At 42.8% G+C, this 27,149-nt stretch overlaps 1 protein-coding gene across 1 annotated transcript in view; it reads left to right on the forward strand.

The window, feature by feature from the left end:
• dchs1b (dachsous cadherin-related 1b) overlaps positions 1 to 24,275 on the forward strand; it is an 80,284-nt gene extending 56,009 nt beyond the window's left edge. The window contains exons 5-29 of the mRNA XM_054625928.1: positions 2,492 to 2,680; positions 4,285 to 4,516; positions 4,750 to 4,986; positions 5,867 to 6,925; positions 7,173 to 7,360; positions 7,738 to 7,834; positions 7,946 to 8,103; positions 10,280 to 10,720; positions 11,062 to 11,357; positions 11,533 to 11,648; positions 13,648 to 13,887; positions 14,283 to 14,408; positions 14,574 to 14,783; positions 15,418 to 15,674; positions 15,812 to 16,018; positions 16,160 to 16,556; positions 16,683 to 16,796; positions 16,915 to 17,126; positions 17,457 to 17,608; positions 17,989 to 18,119; positions 18,338 to 18,624; positions 19,190 to 19,331; positions 19,426 to 19,597; positions 19,684 to 20,093; positions 20,214 to 24,275. Of these exons, the coding sequence (XP_054481903.1) occupies positions 2,492 to 2,680; positions 4,285 to 4,516; positions 4,750 to 4,986; positions 5,867 to 6,925; positions 7,173 to 7,360; positions 7,738 to 7,834; positions 7,946 to 8,103; positions 10,280 to 10,720; positions 11,062 to 11,357; positions 11,533 to 11,648; positions 13,648 to 13,887; positions 14,283 to 14,408; positions 14,574 to 14,783; positions 15,418 to 15,674; positions 15,812 to 16,018; positions 16,160 to 16,556; positions 16,683 to 16,796; positions 16,915 to 17,126; positions 17,457 to 17,608; positions 17,989 to 18,119; positions 18,338 to 18,624; positions 19,190 to 19,331; positions 19,426 to 19,597; positions 19,684 to 20,093; positions 20,214 to 22,261 (8,118 nt within the window). The 3' untranslated portion in view covers positions 22,262 to 24,275. The remainder of the gene's footprint in view (positions 1 to 2,491; positions 2,681 to 4,284; positions 4,517 to 4,749; positions 4,987 to 5,866; positions 6,926 to 7,172; positions 7,361 to 7,737; positions 7,835 to 7,945; positions 8,104 to 10,279; positions 10,721 to 11,061; positions 11,358 to 11,532; positions 11,649 to 13,647; positions 13,888 to 14,282; positions 14,409 to 14,573; positions 14,784 to 15,417; positions 15,675 to 15,811; positions 16,019 to 16,159; positions 16,557 to 16,682; positions 16,797 to 16,914; positions 17,127 to 17,456; positions 17,609 to 17,988; positions 18,120 to 18,337; positions 18,625 to 19,189; positions 19,332 to 19,425; positions 19,598 to 19,683; positions 20,094 to 20,213) is intronic.
• Positions 24,276 to 27,149: the final 2,874 nt, after the last annotated feature.

A 27,149-nucleotide genomic window follows, 5' to 3' on the forward strand; every position in this document is an offset into this window, starting at 1 on the left:
GCTCTGGTGCATATAGTATGTTGCAGCAGAAAACCCCAAATCATTACATCTTTCATTTTATAGCTCCCAAGGTTACAATAAAAGTGTTCTCTCATAGGTGTTTTCTTAGTGCAACCTCATGTTTGCCTTGCATATTTTTTTTCGAGCATGAAGAATCCATACCATACTGCTGAGGGTTTTTACATGTTAGAGTGTGTGGAGAATCAATGACCTGCTCTACTGCTTGTTCCCAGCCTCTATGCAAGCCATTTCCAAAAACTGAGCACCCTTTCCCTTGTCTTTGAATGTGACCTGCAACATAATTTATTGGGTAAATATAGAGGTGACGATGAAGTCACTCTATGACCAGGTGGGCGGTCATGGGTGTTAAAGCCTCTTTAATTAGATTATGTGAAAAGGATGGGGTCATCATACATGTGAGTGTCTGTGTGTGAGCATGTACACGTTCGTCCAGCTCTCATCACCACAGGTGGCTAATCCATCACAGACATTCAGAAAGATATGACGAACACCCAGACGTGCACAGATCCCAAAAGATTGTGTTAGTCTCAACACTACTCTGGAGGACGTCCCAGCAATGATCTAAATTCCCTAGCTGTAAACACTGACCAAAGGAAGAGGTTCAGTACGACCCCTCAAAAACCACAAGCGTCTAGCCGCAGTTCCACTACGACTAAAAACCCTAAAGGAGCTGTTCTAATATTCCCTGTGTGAGTCGGGTGGTTGTGTTTCTGTCCATCTGTGTATAGCCAGTAGGTATTTGTAATGGTGTAGACATGTGTTGGGGGGACGGAGTGAAGGTCGTTGCCGGATGTCTGCTATGGTTGTCCTCTGGGGTTCAAGGCCAGGGCAAGTTCACATGTAGGATTCAGACCTGTGATGAAATCATTAAACCTTAAACACAGACATAACATATATATTAGATACGATTTTATTCTCATGGTATTATGACTTTGTTCATAAAATCTCTGTTATATACTGTATGTTTTCTATTTACATTGTGTATTATCACATTTTTTTATTATTTCAGCTGGACACAGTAGAACGAATAGGGCCGCCCCCTCTTAGTCAATTAGTTGATAGTGATTTTGAATGAATCTTTTTTTTTTTATTGAATTGGTGGTTTTGTGTTACTCTTTGCAGAGAAACTCGCAGATCTGTTGATTAAATAAATTAATCAATTCAAAACCGTAGGAGTTTTTGTCAACTAAGAATTTCTTTGGTCGAGGACAACCCTAAAAATATCCTCCCTTTGCCAGAAATGTTGTAATCATTATTTACACAAAAACTAAATGGAAAGTAAAAGTTACTAGAAAATCAGATATCTTTCTGTTGCCTTATTAGAAAGATTGTATGACAGAGAGGGAGCGATGTCATGAGGACTCCCGGATCTTGGCTCGCCTTCAAGGCATCGAGATCTGAGGGAGAATGCTACTTTTAACAAGCACCATAAACGCCACCAAACAATGTTATGGACGGTGTAAAACTTCAGTCAGGACCCTGGAGCACAGAGGACATTTCCTTTTTGTGTTTTGCAAGGAAATAATAATAACTTTATCCATATAGCACCTTTCAAAACAAAGTTGAAAAGTGCTTCACAATAAAACATAACAGCAAATAAGAAACACAATCAAACAGGAAAACTAGATAAAAATGAAATAAAAAAACAAATCTTTGTTGTATTTTGGGATTCATGAGTGTTCTAATAGATTTGCACGGAGCATAAATTGTATGTTTGTGAGCGTGTGTGTGTGTGTGTGTGTGTGTTTGTGTGCGTGCAGGCGAAATAAATATGTGAGGTAGATGAGATAAAAAAGTCAAAAGCTGGATCAAGACCTCTGTCTGATGTGTCTTTGTGCTATCAGTTTAAAGTCGTTCGTGGGAGAGAAGGATTAATGTTGTAGGTGTCTGGCTCTCCCAGTCAGTCAGTCTGCATCTTAGTTAATTGCCAGATAAAAAACAGTTTGACATTCCAACACTTATTTTAGTGCCTCTGTTGACGTCTGAACCAAACAAACAACCTCCGTCAAAACACTTCTCCCTTTAGCTAAAGGTTACCTGTCAGTTCCTCCCTCTGTATCCATGGTAACAGTACCACCTGTCCTTTTACCAATTTTCCAAACACACCATGGGGGAGATTTCTCCTTTTTTTTCATACAGTGTGTCTGTGATCTATAAAAGGGAATTGCTCTCCCAGATGCTCAGTTTTATAGTCCTCTGGAAATCATAACAAGTAGTGCTATGGTGTGTGATATTTTGACAAGTGCAGATGTATGGGCAGTGAGGTGACTATAATATGGGACATTATTGTCATAACAGAAAGGCCCTCAGCTCGTATATAACCATTATGACACATGTAAGTTTTCTTTAATGCAGATTTTTGGGACCTGCTGGGTGTGTTGGTCCAATGCTTCTTGAAATCCTTATGTCTCACGGGCTGTTTGGCACCGATGGACCGTCCATGTCTAACCTTGTGTGTCTTTTCCCTCAGGTCTCAGCCACAGATGAGGATCGTGGTTCCTTTGGCGCTATATCCTACATCCTGAGTTCTGGTTCTGGAAGCACAGCACCAACACACTTTACCATTGACAAGGAGACTGGCCAGATTTGCACCAGCACATCTCTGGACCGGGATGAAGGATTGGACAAGTTTGACTTGACTGTCACTGCAACGGATGGAGTAAGAATACTTTTACCCTAAAACTATAAGGAATTAGTAGTTGTAATCTCTGTAACCTTTTTATCTTGTTAGACAAATCAATTCTTAAAGGAAAAGTGTGTAATTGGTCGGTCTCATGTCTGTCTGATATATAGCTAGGAGGCTACTGCTACCAGACAAGGTTAGCTTTAACGATGGAAGCAGGAGAAACTGCTTTTCTAGCACGGTAACAAACCCCCCTGTAAGACCACATTGTGTCATTTTTATACAAATAAAACTGAAAGCGAGCTATAATTTGTTATCTAGTCAGCCTTTTGTTATTTTAATTTCCTGGCCGATGGATTTTGTAAATTTCGTACACAGCCAGGAAAGCTATTCCTTATCCTTTGCATTTCCGTACAACTAAAGCCTAATTAATCATAGCTTAAAAAGACTTATGAAAGAGACAAAAACATCAAACTAGACTGAAGTTAAAGCACTAGTTTTTTGTGTTGCTACATGACCAAACATTGCTGGCAGAGTGTGAGATTCTCCTTCTGATCAAAGCGTCAAGCAGACGGCAAATTAAGGATGTATGCACTCGAATAAATCTGATCAAAGAGACACTGAGAACGTGTTTGAGGAAGACAGCGTCCTGTCTCTTGCTGTGTCTTCAAAAGATTCAAGGGAAACTGCAACAGCATGGCAAAGCAATCAGAAATAACAGAGAGGGAGTGTAGGGAGGGAGAAGGTAAAGAAATAGGAAAACAGATCCATTGAAACAGTCAATTTATATAACCTTTTTACTATAGGATACCATTTAAGTTAAATACGATGCCTTACTTGACCACAATAACACTCTTTGCTCTAGTGTTTTCCCAATAGTCCTATGCACATTTAAAGTATCAATTAATCACATTGGATTCACTTAAATAGGAAAAATGAGCAATAAAGCATTAATTCTGTTGTGTATACCTTGATAACATAAAGAAATAGAGTACATTACCATTGTTTTAATGTGTTTTCATTAGTCATAGTTGTACCAGTCATACTTTTTTTATTTTCTTTATTCAGGTGAAGATTGAATTCAGTTCTATAATTTACCACCGAATCCCCACAATGCATCTTCTCTCCCACCCCCGGGCACATTCCCAGCTCAACTCATCTGTTCCCCCCGTCTCAACTATCCCTTTTCTTAATGGTCTCGTAAAACTAAGCCGGCAGATACAGTGTAATGAGTGCAAACCCTTCTCCTCGCTGACATATGGTTACAACGGTTGATTGGCTCCATATTTCAGGGCTCTTCAACAGAGAACTCATCTTTCTGTTTTCCTTTACAGCGGCTTTGTCTTTAAACTGTGACATAAATCTATTGTCAAAGTTTCATAACATAAAAGTCATGGGCTGTTGCTTTTTTTACCAAGGAATATAAAACAAATTGAATGTTGTCTTCAGGGATATACAGTAAAGGAAGGGAGGGAGACTGTGGTTTAACTTAAAGCTATTTTTATGACTTTGTCTCAATAGACTAGTCAGTTAAGATCCCTAATATCATTACAGCAGTGGTGCCTACTTTTGTGATCTTGTGTACTCGTAATGCAAATATCTTTCATCAAATCTAACCTGATACATTTTTTTTTTTACAGGGCGGCCTGAGCTCAGTAGCACGTGTGCGAGTGTCTGTGGTGGACATCAATGACAACCGGCCCACTTTTTATCCAGTCCTCTACACAGTCAGTCTCAGTACCCATAGTGCCCCGGGAACCTCCGTTGTCAAGGTAACAGCGAATGACCCTGATGCTGGGGAAAACGGCAGGGTGACCTACCGCACAGTGCCTGCAGGAGGAACTGGTTTCTTCACTCTCAACAAGGACACGGGTATGTGTGTGTGTGTGTGTGTGTGTGTGTGTGTGTGTGTGTGTGTGTGTGTGTGTGTGTGTGTGTGTGTGTGTGTTGTGTATGTGTATGTGTGTGTGTGTGTGTGTGTGTGTGTGTGTGTGTGTATCACTAAGAACCACACATACTGAACAAACATAGATGAGGTCTTGTGAAACATGTCTGCTTGGATATAGATTAATTTGTCTTCCCTACTTATCTTTCTCCCTCTGCAGGCGTGATTTCTCTCTCTCGCTCTCTCCATGGCAAAGCCAACACGGTTATCTCCATGGTGATATCAGCCGAGGATGGCGGTGGTCTGACGGCGCCGGTCAATGCCAGGGTAAACGTGAGTGTGGTGGGAGGCTCGGTGGCGTCTCCTGTGTTTGACCAGGCCCAGTATTTCTTCACTGTGTCCGAGGACGTCCTCAGAGGGACGGCGGTGGGAGTGGTCCGAGCTGCTACCAAGACTGGTGAGGACGACCTGTTCTGTCTAGTTGTTGATTATTTTCTCTTCGTAGATGTCTTTTCTGCGTTTGCTCATAGCAGGCTTGCTTCTAACAATTTACCTGGCATGATTTGCCAGAGGAAACCGGTTTTATGTGCCTAACTGGTTTTATCTTTCCGACAAAGACACAAATGCACTAATGGGCTGCAAAGTGTATGATGTCTCCCTTCTCACTCCAGCAGTTGTACAAATACTCGAGCAATAAGAGCATACACTCCATTAGGAAATCCCATTCATCTCAAAGCCTGGGCTTTACAGGGGATTATTTTCACTTTTGCCAGACTTTTATTTTCTCTCAGTGTTATTGATGGAGAAATGAATTTAGATGGGCCTGTAAGTCTGAGTGGGAGTCAGAATGAAGTGTTCTCCGTGGTGTAGAGGACAGATGAACACTTATCTCTGTCTGTGTAACTGTACAGGGATTTCAGTGATTCTACCCCCTCATCCACTTTGAGTGAATCTAGCCCTTCGTTAACACTTACAATAATAATAAACACACCACATCCCTGTCAACTGGAAGCGGATATGGATCTGTCATCTGAATTTTTCATGTGTCGGATATGTTTTCATTATACTGAGGACATTTGGATAATCAACAGCTGCATAAAGTATATTGAAACTCTTTACGTCCCGTCTTGCGGTGAAATGTTTAGTTGATTAATTATACGCAGAAATTATCCAGCAAAAATTCCTAATAAGTGCTTCCAAACAATATTATTTGCTGCTTTTCTCTTTTTTAATTATTGTAAACACCCTGGGTTTCATTTTAGGATATTTTGCAACCCTAAACCCTTTGTGATTGTCCTTTTCTCACTTCTTTGGCTTTCTCTGTGTCTTCCATGCAGGCGTTTCTAAGGATATTTTTTACTCCATCTCCTCCGGAGACCCTGATGGTTACTTCACAGTGGACACAGCCTCTGGTACCATCCGCACTGCCCTTCCTCTGGACCACGAGACCTGCTCCAGTCTTGACCTGGAGATCCAGGCGCGCTCCGGCTCTCCTCCAGCGTATGGAACCAGCCGGGTACGAATTACCATATCAGACGTCAATGACAATGCCCCCACTTTCCTCCCCTCCTCATCAGAGTCCCTGCTTTTACCTGAGATCACCAAAATGGGGACCGTTATCTACAGCATTCGGGCCACCGACAAGGACTCGGGTCATAACGGTCAGCTCAGCTTTGACCTGGTCTCTGCTGGGGCTGCAGGCAGCAGCGGCCAGAGGACGTTTGGTGTTGACCGGGGCAGCGGGGAGGTACGTCTGATTGGGAGTCTTTCTTATGAAAGTGTTCCACGCTATGACCTTCAGGTGGTTGCAAAGGATGGCGGGGCGCCTCAGCTCAGCTCCACCTTCACCCTTGTAGTCCACATCCAAGCGCAAGATGCACAAGGCCCCAACTTTGACACCCTGACCTACCGCGTGGAGCTACGGGAGAACACCCCTCTCAACACACGTTTCCTCCAGGTTCGAGCACTCAACAGAGAGGCTTCAGGGAATGGAGGAAGCTCCTCCTCATCTTCTTCATCCTCTATTTCCTACCGGCTGAGGCCTGACGGTGACGCCGCTGGTTTTGGCATCATGCCAGACAGTGGGTGGCTGTTTGTTCGTAGCTCTCTGGACCGAGAGGTCAAAGACATGTACCTGTTGACTGTCCTGGCAACTTCAGGTCCAGGAGGGATGGGGAGAACTGGCAGTGCCACAGTCAGGGTGACGGTAACTGATGAGAATGACAATTCCCCAAGACTGAGCCAGGAGAGGGTGTTCCTGGCTGTCAGAGAGAACCTGCTGGCAGGGACAGGCTTTGGAAGGGTGTCTGCAACGGACAAAGATGCAGGACTAAATGCTCGACTCACCTACAGGCTGCTGCACAGCGACAGGCACTTTCAGATCAACTCACAAACAGGTGAATCAAAACACCATCACATAGCAAATATATTTGAATTTAAGAACAGTAATAGTATGAAGCAGTTTGCTGTAATTGTGTTACACTTGTTGAGTTGTAATTACTCCATAAGCAGGACTAATACAAACATGATTTCCCTTGAGGAATCAATGATTTGCTGTGAGACAATTAAATTAACAGGGTAGTTATTCCCTAACTATTGCAAGTAATGCACGCTAAGGCCTTCTCTCCTTCTCTTTGTCTTCAGGGGAGATTAGCACCCGTCTGGCCCTGGACAGAGAGCAGCAGTCCAGCTACCAGCTTGTTGTGGTCGTACAGGACGGGGGCACGCCTCCTCGCAGCGCCACCGGCACCGCTCATATCAGTGTGCTGGACGAAAACGACCACGCCCCCAGTTTCAGTCATGCCAGGCTGGACAGGGAGCTGCTCCATCAGGTGAGAATGAAGGGAGATTAGATAAATCTGGTGAGGGCAGAAAGAGATCTATAACTCAAACCTTAGAGAATTGCTATGCTAGCTAGGATTTCATATGACAGCAGCAATAGGTTTTGTTACCTTCATTCCCCAACTTACTTTACTTATTATGTTGGAGTTTCGATTAACTGTTTTACTTTAAAAAAATCTTGGAGTTACTCTTGATTTTTGAAGGCTGTATAGAGTTATTCTATGGTTTATAAGCAACAATCATAGTGCTAGAGGGGCAAGGTAAGGAATATAAATAATCATAATAGGAGGATAATGTACACAAAAAAGGCACAGTATGTCGGAGAAAGAAAATAATATTTATATATATCAATCCTTCTCCATTGTAGGTGATGGAGGGGCTTCCATCCGGGACAGTCTTAGGGACAGTGACCGCTAAAGACCCAGACGAGGGAGAGAATGGGACCGTATACTACTCATTATCAGGTGAGTCATCAGTTACATTTCAACCACTCGTTAAAGTCTGTTTATCCAGTGTTTCATCATCATTACCTTAAGAATCCGAGCTGATATCCATATATGTTGCATCCTGTGAAGGCTCCAGAGCAGAACGTTTCTCCCTTAACCCGACCAGCGGCGAGCTTAAAACCGCTTCCCCTCTGAGATGGGCCGAGCGAGCCGAGTATGCCTTCACTGTGACTGCTGCTGACCACGGCACACCTGGCCTCAGCTCCACCTGCCAGCTACGGATACAGGTAAACATCCATCATCCAGCTGCATTTGTGGTGTGTCTTCAAAACATTTGTGAAGCATTGGGCAGTGGGAAACAAAAGGCCGATCTGGTGGCCAAACTTAAAACTGTCACATCCACACATTACCTATGTCCTTTTACATTCCTTGCTGCAAGTAATTTTCTCAAACTGTGCACAATGAGAACAGTATAACTGTCAAAGGAATTCGGAAAGGAGATAAATATGAGAGGGGGAGAAACTGAACCTGTGCCTGTACAAACAAAATCATCTATCCAATCTAGTGTGTGTTTCCTGCTCCAAAGGTTAGTGGGGTAACCAAAACCCAAGGTGAGAAACCCGGAGCTACAGGAGGGAGCTGGTCTGGACTGAGTTATTGTGTTGAACTTTCTGTTGGAGGGTCAATCCAGCATATCAGCAGCAGGGGGAAAAAAATCCTGCCACAGAGGCATTTAGCCAAAAATGGGTGTTGGTTTGCTTTGAGCTCACTGTTTTTATGTGATTTGATTTCAGAAAGGAAAAGGATGCTAATTACAGCGGGAGTGCTTGCCTTAGATTATGCCTGCGTCCTGCCTGTGCAACACTTAAGAGTGGACAGAGGGGAAACAGGCACCGTGGAATCAAATGTTTCCAGATGAGATTTGATGAGAGCCAGCTGCATCAAATCAAACAAAGAGAAAGGGAATACACTGCTGTACGGTAGCAACCAGTGATACATACATCACAGGCACACTGACTGAAATGACAAAGTCAAACACTCTCATGAGGTAACATTTCCAGATAATGATTTTGAGATAAAGTTTCAGTGTGGGTAAGATCAGACACAGGGATACTACAATACACTAGCTAGCGTGCATGTGTACTCTATGCACTGGGTACAACCAAGGATATGCATAAATAGTTCTGCACATTCACTGGCACTGTATAGTAAAGCATCGTATTCAAGATAATTGAAACATTGGGATGTACTTGAGCAAATGATTTGCACCTGTAGTCTTACGTCCAAACATTTGTGGTCAACACAATACGAATCTCAATTTAAATGTGTTCAATCCTGGCTGAATTCCACTTGGAATTTAAAACCTCTTTGTTTCGTGGTGGGCTTTGAATAGCTTGCTGCACCACTGCAATCTATCCCAAAAGTTAATAAAATAACAAGGTTCTATTTTCTAGCTTTAAAAATAAAAAGGAGTCAATACGTCCTTTTTTTGAATGCATTTTAGCTAAAAAATGTTTGCACATAGTCAGAGTTTTTAGTCAGCACATGACACTAAGTTACCTTATCCAAAGCACTTCCCTCGTCCTTTAGGTTTATTTTTGCTATTCATATTTGATAAAAACACCAGAAAGATGCAATTCATTACATTCACAGATCTTGGTAATGAAAGCCATGGTGTGTGTGTGGTGTGTGTGTGTGTGTGTGTGTGTGTGTGTGTGTGTGTGTGTGTGTGTGTGTGTGTGTGTGTGTGTGTGTGTGTGTGTGTGTGTGTGTGAAATGATGAAACCAGACCTTGTTAAAATCTGCTTATGTTTGCTGTCTTCGGGGCTCTTTGATCTGTCCCAGAACAATATCGAACCCTGAGGCTGTTGCTCCGAGTGGCGAAGGCCCCCTATCACGCACTTGTTTCCCATCTGACCGGCCTGAGGCGTATGGAGGCTGAACTTATTGCTCTACATTATTTGCTTTGCAATATTTCCAGTTTTCCCCTGCATTTCACCCTTCATTATTTTATCTCAGGTCACAAACACGGACTCTCATCTTGAAGCCAGAATGCAGCAGTATCAGATATTTTACTGGAAGGATTGTACATAATGTCTTCATGCACAATAAGTATGCCTGTGAGGGTTATTATAGTAATAACAACAAAACAGAAACCGATGATAGCCCAAGGCTATGTTAAGGATAGGCTGGGGTGAGAGCCATACAGCTTCATTGTCTGCTGAATACCAAAGTAAATCAGATCCAGTAACATACACAGCACAGCATTCGCCTCGACACATTTCTACTATCTTTAATCTATTAAAAGTATATATTGAAATGTTTTTGTCACAGTTTTTTCATATACATGGATGATTAAAGAAAAGAGTGATTATTGCGTGACATGATCTGAATCATCATGTTAAGTAAAGACATGCTTAGATTAAAATCAGCCTGTTTGACCCTATTTACCTTTTCCTTCAGGTTCTCAGCTCCTCTCAGTCCAACCCCAAGCACAACATGCTCTCCATGACCCTGAACACAATCGAAGGAGCTGCTCCGGGCTCCATCATTGGCTCTGTCCGTCCACATGACCAGCATGAATCTAACATGTTGGAAGGCCAGGTGACCTATCTGGTTGTTGGGGGGACAGACCGGGACGGGACTTTCATGGTGGACCGCTTAAAGGGCGACGTGTACTTGGTGCGCGAGCTCGACTACGAGAAGGGGTCGAGGTACAGGCTGCATATCGAAGTGTCTGACTTCTCTCAGGCGTTTCCCAGCAGCCACCTGGTGCAGCTGGATATCCACGTGCAGGACAGCAATGACCATGCTCCCCAGTTCACAGAAGACCCCGTTACCATAGTGATCCCAGAGAACATAGAGCCAGGGGCTTCTATATATACTTTCCAGGCTGTGGATCAGGTGGGAAACAGAATATATCATCTGCTAAAGAATATGTGTAATGTTAACCTGTGCTTTATCAGTCAAGGTCCACTTACAAGTTATTTTCCTTTGAGCTTTCAACCATATTGCACATCAGTGGAAGGTCTTTTTCTCAGATGTCATCATGTGACTTAAGTATGGAAAGCGAACTACATCGACTGATGAAAACTGTGAAAAATGTGATGAAATCTCTGGAAATGTAATAGAAAGTCAAGATTATTTTTTCCAAAGTTAAGAATGAACTTTCTCTCTTTGTGATTTGTCCTTGCTTTATCAAAATTTCCACTCACTGTCTAATTCATCTGTTTCATATTTTATAGGATGCCAGTGGACCCAACAGTGAGCTGCACTACTCCATCGAGCACCACTGGCCTGACACGCCAGACCTCCTGACCCTCGACCCCTCCAGCGGAGTCCTGACACTTGGGCAAAAGTTGGATCGTGAGTCAACACCTTCCCTTTACCTTGTGGTGCGGGCCACAGATCAGGCGCTGGATCCTTCTCAGAGGCGCTGGGGTTCAGTCACCGCCCGGGTGTTTGTGACGGACGATAACGACAACGCTCCGGTCTTCAGCTCTCCATCTGCAGTCAGCGTTATGGAGGATCAGCCTGTAGGGTGAGGAGCTTGTCTCACTGTAGATAGTATTTGGTACCTTAAAACAGCTTTCTGGCAATAAGGAAGAACTTCCAAGAGGCCTGTTAAAAAAAGAATCATAAGCATTTACTTTCATGGCCCTAAGCTTTAAAGTGCTTGTTCTAATCTAACATTTAATTTGTGTCTTTATTGACAGGTTTGTGATTTTGTATGTGATGGCTCGAGATGTAGATGAAGGAGAAAACGGCCGAGTGTCATACAGAATCCAGGCAGGCAATGGCGCTGGTCGCTTCAGTCTGAACCCCAACACTGGTAAGCTTATGTTAAGCGTGAGTCACAACATCTAAAAATATCATAATGTTCCAATACTATAACAGGGTCTGTGGAGACTGGTGATTTCCCATAAATACCCAATTTACACTCCATCAAGAAATGATTAGGGTAAAATTCACCACATCATTTCCTGCATTTACGGTTCTGCTTTGAATGATTTAACACAGAAGAGTATGTAGCCCTTTTCTGGTAGGGTTTCATGATTGATAGATAATCAGCATCCCACCCGTGAAAGCCCCGTGGATGAACAAAACTTTCCAGAAGATCGTAATTACCCAGTGAAGTGCTGCGTCTACAGGGTCCCAACTGCTAAAACACTCATAACCCACATAACACTCTTTACTATATGGTCTTTCATTGCCTTGGAGCAATATTTAACTTGAATAATGCTTCAGTGTTCTTTTCTTGATGGATTTCTTCATGGGAAGGGATCTTAATTTGGGCTACGGACGTGGACACCCTTTGATATCTTATATATGTGTATGTGTAATCTCATCATCTTCTCGGAGCTCGGTGGTGTGGGTGTGCTCAGCACTGACTGAGATGGGATTAAGAACCATACAACACACACTTAATGCAGCTTCCAGATGGAAGAAAGTCTTTACCTTATTACTGTCAAGTGTCTGGTGCATTAGCAGGGGTGGGTTTCACTTCTAGGCTTGTTTCTCACACTGTGGTGTTAAGCTTATGGTTAATAATAGCTTTAATAGCAGATTATCTTTGTTTTGCAAAGACATTTACCAAACTTCCTGGCTAATGTGAGGTATCATTAGCCAAATTACTGCTTAAAATTTATACGTCTGCTCTGCCACTATGAACTTTCAGTTATTTCACATTACAGCTGCTTTACTGCTAGTTTTATAACCACTTGAAAGCTGATGTTTCTTCTATGACCCTTGACGTCTTAACATGTAGCTTAAAAACTGGATAAAACACTTTATTTATGCTTTTTGGATCATATATATTATATTTTATCTGCTATATAAGTAGAATTATCATATCCGAAACTCTTTTTATGGATCCAGAACTGCATTTCTTTTACTATATCTATGGAAATCTTGAGATCTTTGGTAGAACTGAAATGAAGTTTCATCTGAGTTTGATAAAAGCTCATGGGTAGGAGCACCTTTGTCATACAGTATGGGTGGTACTGTAAAGATAAGAGATAAAGAGGTTTTTATTGTCATTGTGGTGAACAACGAAATTCCGTTTGGCAGCTCTCAGCTAGCCAGCAGCAGTGTATAATAGTAATAATAATAATAACAACAATGTACAAGATAAAAATATACAAAAGGAATAAAAAACGTTACTATGTACAGCTGTATCAGTATCAGTAACTCTAAATTTGGTACATGAAAGAGAATGAAAGAGTAAATGTTTTGCATCTGTTTGCGTTTGGCTGGAACATGGGAGCTACATAGCAAAACCACACAGCAACATCAGAGCCTCAGCTTCACACACATTGTATGTGTTTGGCATGCTGCGTCATTTGTAAATTACACACGTCCCAGGCAGCGCATGCCAGCTAAACTTGTACACTGCTGTGAATAGTAAACACACGCACACACACATTTGATATTGCCTCTCACTTTGACTGACCCTCCTTTTAGTTTGAGTGATGACAGGCATGTGGAGTGTCGGCATAAAAGGTGGGAGAGTAACTGAGGCCAGAGTCTGAGAAGTAGTGGTCTTATTAAGAGATTCTATGTGATCCAGCACGATTTATGTAAAACACACACATAAAAACACCAACTAATGCCTAACAGATTTAAATGCTAGCAGATACTGTAATAACCTCATTTTAGAGGAGGTTGATTTGAGTTGGCAACTATGTAGTTCCAGGTTGTACTCTGGACTCTGCGTGTGTTTTTCTGCACGCCTGCACTAACATTAATCGTAAATGTTTACTGCTGAAGCATTGATTCACATTTGAATGCATATTAAAAGTGTCCTTTTTTCTCTTTTCTCTCTCTTGTAGGCTCTCTCTCCGTCCTTAAAGCACTAGACCGTGAAGAGCAGGAAATCTTCAATCTGACCATTGTGGCAGAGGATCATGGGATACCTCAGCTCTCCACTTCTCAGGTGTTGACTGTGCAGGTCATTGATGTGAACGATGAAGCTCCGTTGTTCCAGCGAGCAGAGTTTGAAGCTCAGGTGATGGAAAACCAAGGGCCAGGAACAACTGTTTTGACAGTTACTGCCACTGACAGGGACCAAGGTTGGTTTTAATGTTTCATATTATTTCTGTTTAGTCTGAACAGAAAGGGAACATGCAGTACATTAGGGACAAAAAGAGTATTTAAGTATTTTCTATAAATAAAAGATAAACCCCCAACAATGTTTCTCTTATGGTCACTAATACTTATGGATAAAGTCACTTCAAACCAAACCACAAACTCATGCTAATGAAAATATGTGGTTTACCACCATCGTCCAGAGCCTCAAAATTCTGGAGCTTTCATTTCAACTTTCTAGTTGCATTATATATATTGGATTCATCAATATCCCTGCCTATTATATTGAATGTAGCCAATTTGCTTTATTGCCAGTTTTGCAGTTTGCACAGCCTTTTATCTTTATTTTTATGTGTGTCTGACTTGTGTTTCAATGCAGGTTCTAATGGCCAAGTGACATATGGAGGTGTGACAGAGGAAGGCTTCATCATCAACCCTATGACAGGAGTCATCACCACCACAAGGGAACTGGATGCAGAGCTTCAGGATCACTACACTCTCACTGGTACTACTAGATCCACTGTCTTACACAACTCAATTCAACCTGTTATATACCAATGAAGCTCAAGCTTATTGATTGCCACAGAACACCTCAAATAAAATACATTAGTTAAAAAAGTTGAATGGGTCTCAACTTCTCATCAGCTTAACAATTTGCATCTTTTATCAGTGTATGCCAGGGATGGAGGGCTCCCTCCTAACTTTGCCAAGGCTGTAGTGCGTGTGGAGGTGCAGGATGTGAACGACAACGCTCCGGTTTTTGCAAAGCCATGGTACGGACTGGACGTGCCAGAGAACCAGGCCGCTGTGGAGCTTTGCTTTCTCAAGGCCACAGACCCTGACTCAGGTCCTGGTGGAGAGCTGGAGTACAAGATCACTGGTGAGAAACTGGTATTGTGTGTCTAATCCAAGTATTTTAATAGAATGGTTTTAAAGAGTGATTTAGATCACCACAATTACTGTAATTGCTCTAGGAGGGTGTGTCAAATGTGAAAGTAAAAACAATACCCCGGGAAAGACAGTACATTTTTGTAATTTTTGGTGTTTTTCAAGTTGAAAATGGTTGAGTTTAAATTTACAGATCCTTGGCTGATTATAACAATTGGCACTGTGTATACTGGATGTGATTATAGCAGCTTAATCTCTTTTTTTATTAGCCATCAGGTTTGCGTTGACCATTTTTGGTGATATCGGAAGTTATACTGACAGCATGCAAGAATATTATTTGGTATATAGTAGAGAGAGAAATCGTGTAACATTTGGACCATTGTATTGCTTTTGACAGTGCTCTATTCTTACCATATGAAAGATCAGATCTTCAAACACCTACCCTGGACTCACTCCTGACATTCTTCTGTCTTATTTCAGATATAGTAGATTCCATATACCTGTCTGGAGCACATTCAACCTTTGACTAAAGTGCAGATTTGGCAGATATGCTTTCACCACTCAGTCCACAGGAATTCTTGGATATTTAAAGATTTTTTTTTCTACCATATGAATTCTCCATCCAGCTGGGGACCCTGATGGAGATTTCCACCTCCACGCCAGCACGGGAGCCCTTTCCACGTCACGCGGTCTAGACAGGGAGACGCGAGCTGAATATACTCTGGAGGTGGTGGCCACGGACCGAGGCAGCCCTGCTCTCAGCACTACTGTCATGCTGGAAGTCAAAGTGCTGGATGTCAATGACAACAGCCCTGTCTTCAGCAGGAGTAGTTACTCTGTGGAAGTGTCAGAGGATGCTGCAGAGGGTTCCAAAGTCCTGGAGGTAAGTGTAAATGGGAATTTAAATTATGCTTTATTCAAACGTCTTAATGACACAATGTATATCTCAAGTATATAACAAAAGTCCTCATATGTCAATAGTATCATTTAACCCTAAAAAATATATTGATCTATTCCCAGGTGTCAGCCACAGATGCTGATGATGACCTGAATGGGAAGGTTCTGTACTTTCTAAGCCGAGAGGCGCACGGAGCGTTCAGTGTGGATGATAGCACTGGCGTTATCACCACATCAGCACCTCTGGACCGGGAAAAATTGGCCTCATACAGCTTCCAGGTTTTTGCTGTTGACCTTTCACCTGCTGAACCCAGGAACACCTCTGCTCAGGTAAATGATGGTATAGATATTGAAGGTGTTTACTTTACTTTATGATTCACATGTGATTTTTCTTTTTTTAACCAACATCACATTAGCAATAGATTAGCAATTAATTTAGCACTTAACCCACATGTGACCTCTTCCTTCTAGGTGACAGTAACCATCCTAGATGTCAACGACAACACCCCCTTCTTCCTCCAGGATCCGCTGGTCATCGAAGTGTCCAGCAGGCGTTCCCAGCGGGTTCTAGCCACCATGAAGGCCGAGGATAAAGACTTTGGAGCCAACGGTTCAGTTTTTTACCGTTTCGCCATGCCAGTCAAGGGCTTCAGCATCAACTCCCTGACTGGCGAGATCCAGGCCACCAAGCCACTGGGGGATCTGACCCAGGCTCAGAGGACCCTGATAGTGGAGGCCATGGACCAGGGCAGTCCAGCTCAGTCTGCACAAGGAGTGGTTGTGATTTACGTGAAGGAGGTGGAGTACAGCGGTATTCGCTTCTCTAGGAATGCCAGAGACGTCAGCCTACAGGAGAACGCTGTACAAGGTCTGGGATTAATACTGTATTATTAGGGATTAGAATAATCATCTCAGGCAAATTTCCTAAATTTACACTTTACTCTCTGCTGTCACAGTTAAGGACATTTTTCTCTGCTCTTCTTTGAAAATTCAGGCACTGCTGTGGCTCAGGCTCAGGCTCAACACCCGGATGGCACACATAAGGATATTAGCTATAGCCTGTTCAGTGGGAATAGAAAGCAGTCCTTCCGCATCATCTCCGCAACAGGTGAAACTTAAAATAAAACGCAATCATTTTTAAGTATTATGTCCTATAGATGAGTGGTGAAAACTATAACACAAACAGTTAAATCACCCATTTGATGATTTTTTGATGTGATCTACAGGTGAAATCATGGTGCAGAGCCCCAAGGGTCTGGACTTTGAAGACAGCCCCAGACTCCGTCTAGTTGTGAAGGCTGAAACAGTGTCCTCCACATCTTTCATGGCTATCAACTTGATCCTGCAGGATGTCAATGACAACCTTCCTCGCTTTCAGCTGCAGAACTATGTGGCCTACATGAGAGAAGCACAGGGTTATCAGATGCCAATCATACAGGTACTTTTAAATATAAAAACTGAACAATAAGCAGGAAGGCCACTCTCAGAGCGCAGACTTCTGCCAAGGCCGCTTTCATAGATGAAAAATAATGTCCTGTGATTTGGATCCACTCAGAAATGTATTGGGTTCTTCCTTGGTCCATGAAACACCCTTTCTCCAAGTTTCATGGAAATAGGGCCAGTATTTTAAATGCAAAATAATCAATAATGCAAAAAATAATCAATAATGCAAAAGTCACACAGGGATTAGCCTCACTGGAGATTTCCCAAGAGTAAAAATTAATTTTCATCACGCTCCCGTTTTTCCCTCTCCTCTACCTTCTTCCAGGTGATGGCTGAGGATGTGGATCAGGGCCAAAATGGTCAGGTGACTTACTCCATCCAGTCATCAGGCATGAGCGGCCTGTTCAAGATCGACCCGATGACAGGAAGCATCACCACAGCGGCCATCATGGACCGTGAGATCTTTACCCAGACCAAGTGAGGACAGATCTGTGGTTGAATAAACCTCTCCAACAACCAGTGCACGTTTTGGGGATGGATATATATTTTACCTGTAATAAATGTTTTAACTGCTGAATGGCGGTGTACAGGCAAAGTGAATTGTGTATACACATAGGTAAAAATGCATATAGGAAAAAGGACGTACTACATCATGAATCATATTCACTCATTGAAGTTATTGGCACCAGTGCGAACCAATATCCGCATGCCAGATGTATCAAAGCTGCAATTTCAAACTCTGTAAATCATCTCCTGTTCACTGTAACATGTTTTGTGTTACTCTTCTGTCAGCTTTAAAAACTACACATGAAATAAGAGCCTTTTTGGAAAACCTCTTTTTTTCTGTCCACCCATAGGCTTGTAGTTACAGCAACTGATAGAGGAAGTCCACGAATGGCTGGTTCGGCCACATTAACAGTGATCATTGTTGACCAGAATGACAACAGTCCCACTATTCCCTTGCCTCAGGAAATCCGCATCCCAGAGAGTAAGTACTTTAATTTGAAAGAAATTCAATCTTTCTGGTTATGTATCTTAATTTTTCTACATTTACAAAACAAATTCTGTCACAAGACAGGTGTGTTTAAGGAGGGTTACTGCATCATGGCTGTTACATTATAACATTTACAAAAATCATACTTTTATCCACCAGAAGTTTTAATGCAGCTAACAATTTTTTGTTCATTCTCTTTCTCTATCTATCAGATATGTTGATTGGCTCAGAGATCACTCTTGTGACGGGTAACGATGTCGACTCCAGTCCTGCCCTCTCCTACTCCTTGCAGCTGGACCCAACAGCCTTAGGCAAGTTTGGGATTCACCGCTACAGTGGAGGCGTATCACTCACTGCCCCTCTGGACTTTGAGGAGAAGACGTGGTACACCCTGACTGTCAGAGCCACAGACAGCCAGCACCAAACTGAGGCTAACATTACAATACTGGTGGAGGATATTAATGACAATGCACCTGCATTCACCCATGATCTCTATCAGGTAAGGTGGCTTTAAAATCAAACTAATGCTCTGTTTTATGCAGGTATGATAATTATATACCAAATTAAAAGTGTGTTCTAAGAAGTCTGATGTGTCCATTAGATACTATTTGCTGCCTGAGGAAATTTACAGAATATGTGTGTTAAATTTTGATGTTTGATTAAAGAAACAGTTTGAATTCAGAAACAGTTCCTCTGCAACACACTACAGCAGGAGGAGAACATTGAACTTGTAGACATGTACACACACTGTAAAAAAACACATGTACAGTAACAAGGTGCACATAGAGGGGTTATAAAAGTTAACTTCCTAATATTGACCGGGGAAAGGTTGCAGAGATCAGCCTATATAATATTTTCTTCTTTGTCCCAGGAAATGACTTCAACATTAGCACAAGGAAAGGAAAAACAGGAAATAAAATATAAAATACAATTTTCCCCTTTCTGAGTTTAGTCCCTGTTCACTTTAGGGACATTTATTACAGTAGTTCTGCAAACTGTTGTTGACTCATTTGTTTCTTTTGCCCTGATGCTTTAATGTTGTTATTTATATCTCTGTACTTCAGGTAACTCTGCCTGAGCACACACCACCAGGAAGTGTAGTCATCACAGTAACAGCGACTGACAGGGACTCTGGAGAGAACGGAAAGATCACCTACAGAGTGACGTCATCAACCCAGGAGGGATTCTACATTGATCCCAACAACGGTAGACAGCACTGGCATCCTCCCTGATGTAGTTGAAATTATTACATTTTGAAAGCACAATGTTCTGAATCTATCTCTTTGCCCTTGGTGTCCAGGAACCCTGTTCATCAATCACAGAGCGGAGTTTGACCCTGAACGTCCTTCAGTCAGTATTGTTATTGAAGCTCGTGATGGAGGGTCGCCATCGCTCTCCTCCCTCACCACTGTCCAGGTCCAAATCTCTGACGTCAATGACAACGCTCCTGTGTTTCACCAATCAGATTACAGGTCAGTCTACATTCATAAGATTCTGGTTGTGTTATTATTTAACCTCAGCAGCTGGCCTTACAAATGGCATGTTTCTCTTTCTGCAGGGCTACAGTTTCTGAGGATACCATCCCAGGGTCAACAGTTCTGACTTTTGAGGCCTTTGACAGTGACCTCTCACGAGAAAACTGTGGCTTTGACTTTGCTATTGCCAACGGAAATGAAGGAAATGCATTCCAGATCGAAAGCAGTGTACGGTTCCTGGAGGGGCGGGGCTTTCAGACAGTCGGGACTCTGCTGTTGGCCGAGGGGCTTGACTTCGAAACCAAGCCACTTTACAACCTCACAGTGGTTGTGTCAGACCGTGGTGTGCCCCAGAGGAGCTCTAGTGTTGCTGCGGTGATCACCATTGGTGATGTGAATGATAACCCTCCAGTTTTCAGCAGAGCAGAATATGCTGTGTCACTGAATGAGGGAGCTGCCGCTGGGACTGAGATCATACGACTGACTGCTACAGGTGGGCAAAAGTTTTCCTTTTTGTCCAGTTATCTCTCATTTACTATTCCCTTTTCAAATATTCCTCTCTTACTTCGTCTCCAAGTTAATTAATTGTACTCTGTCTTTGTCTTTTTGCCAGACCCAGACTCAACTCCCCATGCTGAGGTCCAGTACACTATCAGCTCTGGGGACGAGGTGAACTTGTTTACCATGGACCAGTGGACTGGAGCCTTACGGCTTCAGCGAGCACTCGACCGTGAGCACCGGTCAACACATGTTGTCATCATCCAGGCCACAGACGGACAAGGTCACTTTGCCCTAGCTCCAGTTATTGTCGAGGTCAAAGATGTAAATGACAATCATCCGTTCTTTCCTGTGGAGGTCCTGACGGTCAGTATCAAAGAAAACCAACCAGCAAACTCAGCTGTGACATTTCTACATGCCATAGACCATGACACAGGAGTGTATGGCCAACTGAAGTACTACATCATGGAGCGGTCTGTGGTGGGAAAAGACAGCTTCACTGTGGACCAGAATTCTGGAGAAATCAAAAGCAGAATTCCCTTTGACTTTGAGAAGGTGAACTCCTTTAACTTTGTAGCGGTGGCGGTAGATTCAGGAAACCACTCCGCAACTGTAACTGTACAGGTGTTTGTCACAGGCGAGGATGAGTATGACCCACTCTTCACGTCGTCTGATTTCTCCTTTGAAGTCCCAGAGGGAGCTAAGAAGGGCCAGAGTATTGGCCAGGTCCAGGCAAATGATGAGGATGGAGGGGTGGATGGCATTGTTCTCTATTCTCTTCCCACCAGTTCTCAGTACTTTGATGTAAACAAAACCACTGGGGTCATTTTCCTCAAGTTGGACGGCTCAGGCAGCAGTAGTAGCAGCGGCTCTGGCAGGACCAAACGGGAAACGAGGCTCATGACTCTGGACGTAAAAGCTCACAGTCCTCTTGATGCATCTCGCACTGCTACAGCCCAGGTCTCCATCGATGTCACAAACACCAACTATGGCCTTGTCACCGATGTCAACATCCTGCTGATTAGCATCATTGCTGTGTCTCTTGGTTTTATCGTGTTGCTTGTGGTCATGGCTGTGGTCGTGTTCCTTGTCAAGTCGCGAAGGAGGAAGAAAGCCCAGGAAGCAGGAAACAGAACTGCAGCCTCAGGAACAGCTCTGCAGAAATTGGACGAATGCAACTCAGGACAAGGAGGGGAGAGGATCTACCACCAGGCCTTGCCGGGCTATACTGGAGATCAGGGTGGGGCCGGTGGTGGACCCTACACTAGAGGGGGCTCTCTGGATCCCTCTCACTCCAGTGGAAGAGGATCAGCTGAGGCAGCGGAGGATGATGAGATCAGGATGATAAACGAGTACCCCCGTGTCGCCTCCATCACCTCGTCCATGCAGGAGCACATCACTGCCAGAGGACCAGACTCTGGAATCCAGCAGGATGCCGACCAGCTCTCTGATATTTCCTGTGAGCCTGCTGCTTTGGAAGGCAGCACCTGGTTCAAAGGAAAGAAACTGGGAGGCAGTCTCAGTGGGACCTTGCTCTCTGGTCAACTCCCAGTCTATAGGGACGAGGGAGGAGGGTTCCTTGGAGTAGGTCGTGGCCTCAACATTTCCCTCCCAAAGGATTACCCCTTCCCTGAGGATGGCAAACCTTCAGTGGATGGTTCCCTCACAGCTATCGTTGCCAGTGACGAGGAGCTCCGCGGAAGCTATAACTGGGATTACCTTCTAAACTGGTGCCCTCAGTTCCAGCCTCTGGCCAATGTCTTCACGGAGATTGCCAGGCTGAAAGATGAAACTGCCATGCAGAGCCAGAATCCTCGACAACCCTTCCAGCCAAAGCACAAAATGGATCCAAAACCCAGAATTGACCCTCCACCGCTCATAACATCAGTGGCTCACCCAGGGGCCATGTCAGTCCCCCCAAAGGTCCCTGTCATTGGACGGACATTCCCCCACTTGGCTTCACTCCGCAGGTCCCCTATCAGTCACGAGGGATCCATTTCATCAGCAGCAATGTCCCCCAGCTTCTCCCCTTCGCTGTCTCCTTTGGCAGCTCGATCTCCAGCTGTTTCTCCCTTTGGTGTCAATCAGGGGCCCTCAGCATCCATGATAAGCACCAGGGAGCCCTCACTGGACCAGAGTCCGGATCGCGAGATGAGAATATGATAGAAAAACTATTTAAGTAAGAATTTTCAGACAGACAACCTGAACAAAGCATGATGGCGCATCCTTTTGACTGTTCTTTTTCCTGGGATAAAAGGAGGGCAAGTGGAGACGTCAGTTGTACTGTCATTCTCAGAAACCATTGTTTTCATCATGAGGATGAAGGTTTGACAAATGTCCAGACAGAAATGGTGTGATGTTTATTTCAAGCGTCGTACCATATGGAGTTTGGACAATAAACGCAGCCACAAAGACATACCTAACCGTCTGGTGGTATTATATTTGCATTCTTTGAAGTACTTCCTTTGATCTGCAGTGTTACAGGAATACACAAAAGTGGAACATGTGCCTGGGTTGACAGGACCAGCCCGACCTTCCATGCCAACAGTGACGCAGATCTCAGTGAACTGATCAGGGTTTAGAGGTAAATTGACCTCTTCATGGGAATGTGCACTTACCATGCCCTGCAGTCAGAGATCCCTTAGTGTGTAGATAGATAGATGTGTAGTTTTCATGTTCCCTCGCTGGCTGGCCAGAGAGCTAAGGACCTTGTTCCTCTCTTTGTGTCAGTGACATTTTTACACTCCAGTATTAAACTCATCCAGTGGCCTCTTTAAAATGGCCTCTGGACATGTGTGTGAATCCCATGGACAGACAAACGGTGTGTGTTCACGCAGACACTGATTCTTTGAACTAGCAATGCATCACACAGTTGAACAGCAATGGAGATTTTTGTTTTTCTCACCAAATCAGAGGACCCTTTTTTTTTTTTTTTTTTTTTTACTTTTACTTTTATTTTTTATATATTTTTATATGAAATTATGATTTCAGATCCAGAAATGCAATTATTCTAACATGGAGGGGTTATTGTTTTTGTGTATTTGCATATATGTATATTTGTATGTATGCAGGCTACGCTATGTACTGTATGTGTCTCCTAGGTTTTTAGAAACTCTTGTGACAGTTCTGATGTGAGTGAGAGGGAGACTTGTGTTTTTAGCATTATTTATATGAAAAAAGGACTTGCTGCCACATGTCAAAAGTAGGAAACCAAGCACAGCTCACAATATGCTGTGTTGTTACCTTAAGATTTTTTTCTTTTTTTGTCAAATTGTAGATCATCCCGAATCTAAAACAACTGCTGGAAGAAAACCTGTCAATCTTGATCTTAATGCCTACTTCTCAAGCAGTTCATCACTCTGTCGTTATGCATAACAGCACATTCCCTTTGTTATTCAGGGTGAACTCCATTTGCTGATCAACTCTGTCTTTGACTAAATGTGCTTCCTAAAGTCATTCAACTTATCTAACTTAACTGCATTTTACTGTGAAGTTGTTCATCTCAGTATTAAAAAAGAGAACATGTAATGTATAGGCTGGGATTCTCATAAGAAAGTGGCATAACTTTGAGAAATGTAGCACATGAGCCAGAGAAGAGGGAAGCAAACGTCTGAATGCATGAGCCATGATAAATTCAGCAAGCACTGCAGTAATTATTTTCCATCTTAACTCTCTGTTCTGTGCATTTTATTGCCGTGATTCGCTCATCCAGATTGTCACCGATATGATGAGGTGTTTTTCTGGTTCCATGTGTTTAACTCATCATCTGCACCTTCTTTCTTTTCTCTCATTGTTTAGATCCAGTTTTAGCAGTCTGCTTGTGAAGCAAAGGCATTCTTGTATTTATGTATTTATCCTTCTGGCCTGTTTTTAATCTCTTTTGGTAATTGGAGCATTTGTTTTCAAGGGATGACTTCTACCTATGTTCTTTGTTCAACATAACTTTACAAATCTCCTAATGTGAAGCTGGCACCGGTCCAGCTAAAAGCTACTCATGCCACAAGCCTATCTCCAGCACAACATGTTCTCAACTCATAATTACGGTGTTTCAGAAACATTTCTGTGTTGGAGGACCTCCATTTGGAGTTCAGTTTGAAATTACTGCCAGTGACTGATCAGTGGAACAATGGCAGAAAGAAAGAAAGAGTTGTACATGTATCAAAAGCAAATAATAAATTCCTACTGATCTCTTTTGACAAACTGGAGTCAGACTCTTCTTTTTCAGAATTCAAACCAAGGCTTTGAGGGATGAACTGAAAATGTATTAAAGTTTAACATTCTTCCAGTTATCTTACCTGTGAATGGTCACTTTGAAGAGCTGGTGTTAACTTTAGAGATTTATGAGAAGGATGTTACTAAAAGGAAGGGCAGACTTGCCTTTGGGCAGAATCACAGCAGACCTTATGAGGGCAGTGGGCCAGGAGACAGAGACTTACACCCAGTATGGTCACCTGGCTTTAAAGAACAGCAAATATTCAGCTGAAGGTAAAACTGAACAGTAGTCTTACAAGCAGTATAAGATATTACAGTATACTGTATTATCATTATGATATAACATGTATTTATTTGTTATTTTATTTGGTTTTGTTTCGTTAAATCCAAGGGATAACATTTAAAAGAATGATTTTCAACATTGTTGCAAGATTTTAGAAACCAAGTTGGAGAAAAAGAAAAAAGAAAACTGAAAAGAAAAAAAGAAGCCACATTATAAATATAGGAATTAAAAAATATATATATGCAAATTAACTTTTAAATTAGTAGACATTTAGTAGACTTTGGGCTAGAAGGGACGGCTACTGAATTAGACTAAGGTTATCTCTAGATGTGTCCCAATCCAGCGGCCGCATCCTTCGGTGGCTGCATTTCTACATTACATTACATTACATTAGTCATTTAGCAGACGCTTTTATCCAAAGCGACTTACAATCAGTAGTATATTACATATCATTCATCCATTCACACACTGATGACAGGCTACCATGCAAGGTGCCACCATCAGACTCTAACTAACATTCATGCAACATCCAGTCCACACTGATGGCAAGCCTTCGGGAGCAACTTGGGGTTAAGTGTCTTGCCCAAGGACACTCAACTGCCGAAGCCGGGTATCGAACCACCGACCCTCTGATTGGAGAACTACCTTGCTCTCCACTACGCCACAGCCGCCCATTTGTAGACCAATTGCGTCACAGCGGCCGCGACGAGGCTGTCCGATTTCGAATACTCTTGCCGACAAATGCAGCCTTCTTTTCCCAGATTCAGAGGATACAACTGATGGATCCCCAACATATCCCAAGTTTCATTGAGTGCCGGTGAAGTTGATTTTGATTTTAATTGACATGGCGACTTGAATATCTACAGATACAAATGTTTAAACAAAAAACTATTTACAGCAGCTCGTCCATTTTAATCTTTTCACTTAGCTTTACCTCTTTTTTACTATTTTATGACAACCACAGCTGGTTGCTAGGAGACGGGAGCGGCAAAAGGGTGGGAGCGCGAAAAGCTGGTGACGCGAACGGGAAATCCTCTGTGGACCAGACCGTCTCATTTCGGAGACCGCTCGGTCTAGCCTTCGCGGTATTCAAAGGACGCGGCCGACGTAGACCGCGAAGGTTGGGTCCTCCGAAGGCTGCAGCCGCTGGATTGGGACACAGCTTATATATCAAACCCTTGACTTGACATGATGCGTTTAACTTGGTATCACAAACATACCAATATACAATATATAAGACATTTGATTTTACTTTTATACTCTGCAAAATGTTACGTAAGTGTCTCGGCAAAAGTATTTTTCTATCACAAGGTACAGAAAAGGCCTTCAGAGGTATCGGAGAAACCTAAAATCCAGCCAAGATCCAGTCAACAGTGGATTCAGTTCTTCCAGCTCATATAAAGGCATATGATGTTGATGTAGCTGAATAATTGCTAAATGTTTATTCATATGGGCCACAGACGTGTTTGCATAGCTGCTGGGGATTTCTGCCTCATTTGGTGATCACACACAGCCGTGCAGTGTTTCTGTGGTTATTGTTATGTACAGAAGGAGCTGGACATGGATTTTGACAAGGTGCAAAAGAAAATGCCAGAGACAGAAGCTCCTGTGGTGCCAATGAGACATGCACAAGACTTCATGTGAAATGAGAGGTGATGACGAATGCAATACTAACTATATTTGAATGTTGATTCTGCTATTTATACAGTGAACAAGCTGGCATTTGTAGTCAGCTGAGGATAAATTGTACAGTTCACAGAATGAAGAACATAACTTAAGACTTGCCTGCAATAAAAAAAAAAAGCTTGCTGCCCTCACTCACACGATCACCTCAGCACAGCTGTGTTTACAGCCGGCTGTCCCAAGACCGCCTTTGCAGCCTACTCCTTCACTAACCCCACACAACTCAGAATAATCACACACACAAGCACACGCACACACTTATAGGCTACTACACAGTGACACACATGGCCCACAACAATTTCCCCAGCTGATATTGGCCCAGATCCAGCTCCTACAGGCACATACTTGGAAGGTTATTTATTCAAATCTGGTTGAAATCTATCTGGAGCAGAAGTCCTGTCCCTGGAGAGGTTGTTAGCCAAATACAAAATCAAAAAAAATTGTACAGTATGATATTCATGTGTGCGTGTCATACGGAAGTATTGTAGGCCTTATGTTAACCTGTGATATTGTGGTGATCAAGTGGCAAGACACAATACAGTGCCATACATCTCATTCATCGGATGTTCAAGTAATGAGCACCATGATACTGGAAAACTTTTAAACACTTGAAATGACCATGTTATGAACGACAATATTCATTTATTAAGACAATTGATGGACCCAGTGTACTCACTTGAACACCCATTGTCTCCTTTACCTTTACTCTTTATTTAATCACTAGCCCTATAGGAAAATATTCCTAAAATGATATACCCAGAGGGAATCAGGAATAGCTCCTCAAACATACGTCTTAGCCTTTATGCATATATCTGATCACCTTTGAAATATAGGAAGAAATACGAATGCACGGTCTGTAAACCTGTTTCTATC

This window comes from Anoplopoma fimbria, chromosome 24 (assembly GCF_027596085.1).
Source record: "Anoplopoma fimbria isolate UVic2021 breed Golden Eagle Sablefish chromosome 24, Afim_UVic_2022, whole genome shotgun sequence".
NCBI lineage: Eukaryota > Metazoa > Chordata > Actinopteri > Perciformes > Anoplopomatidae > Anoplopoma > Anoplopoma fimbria.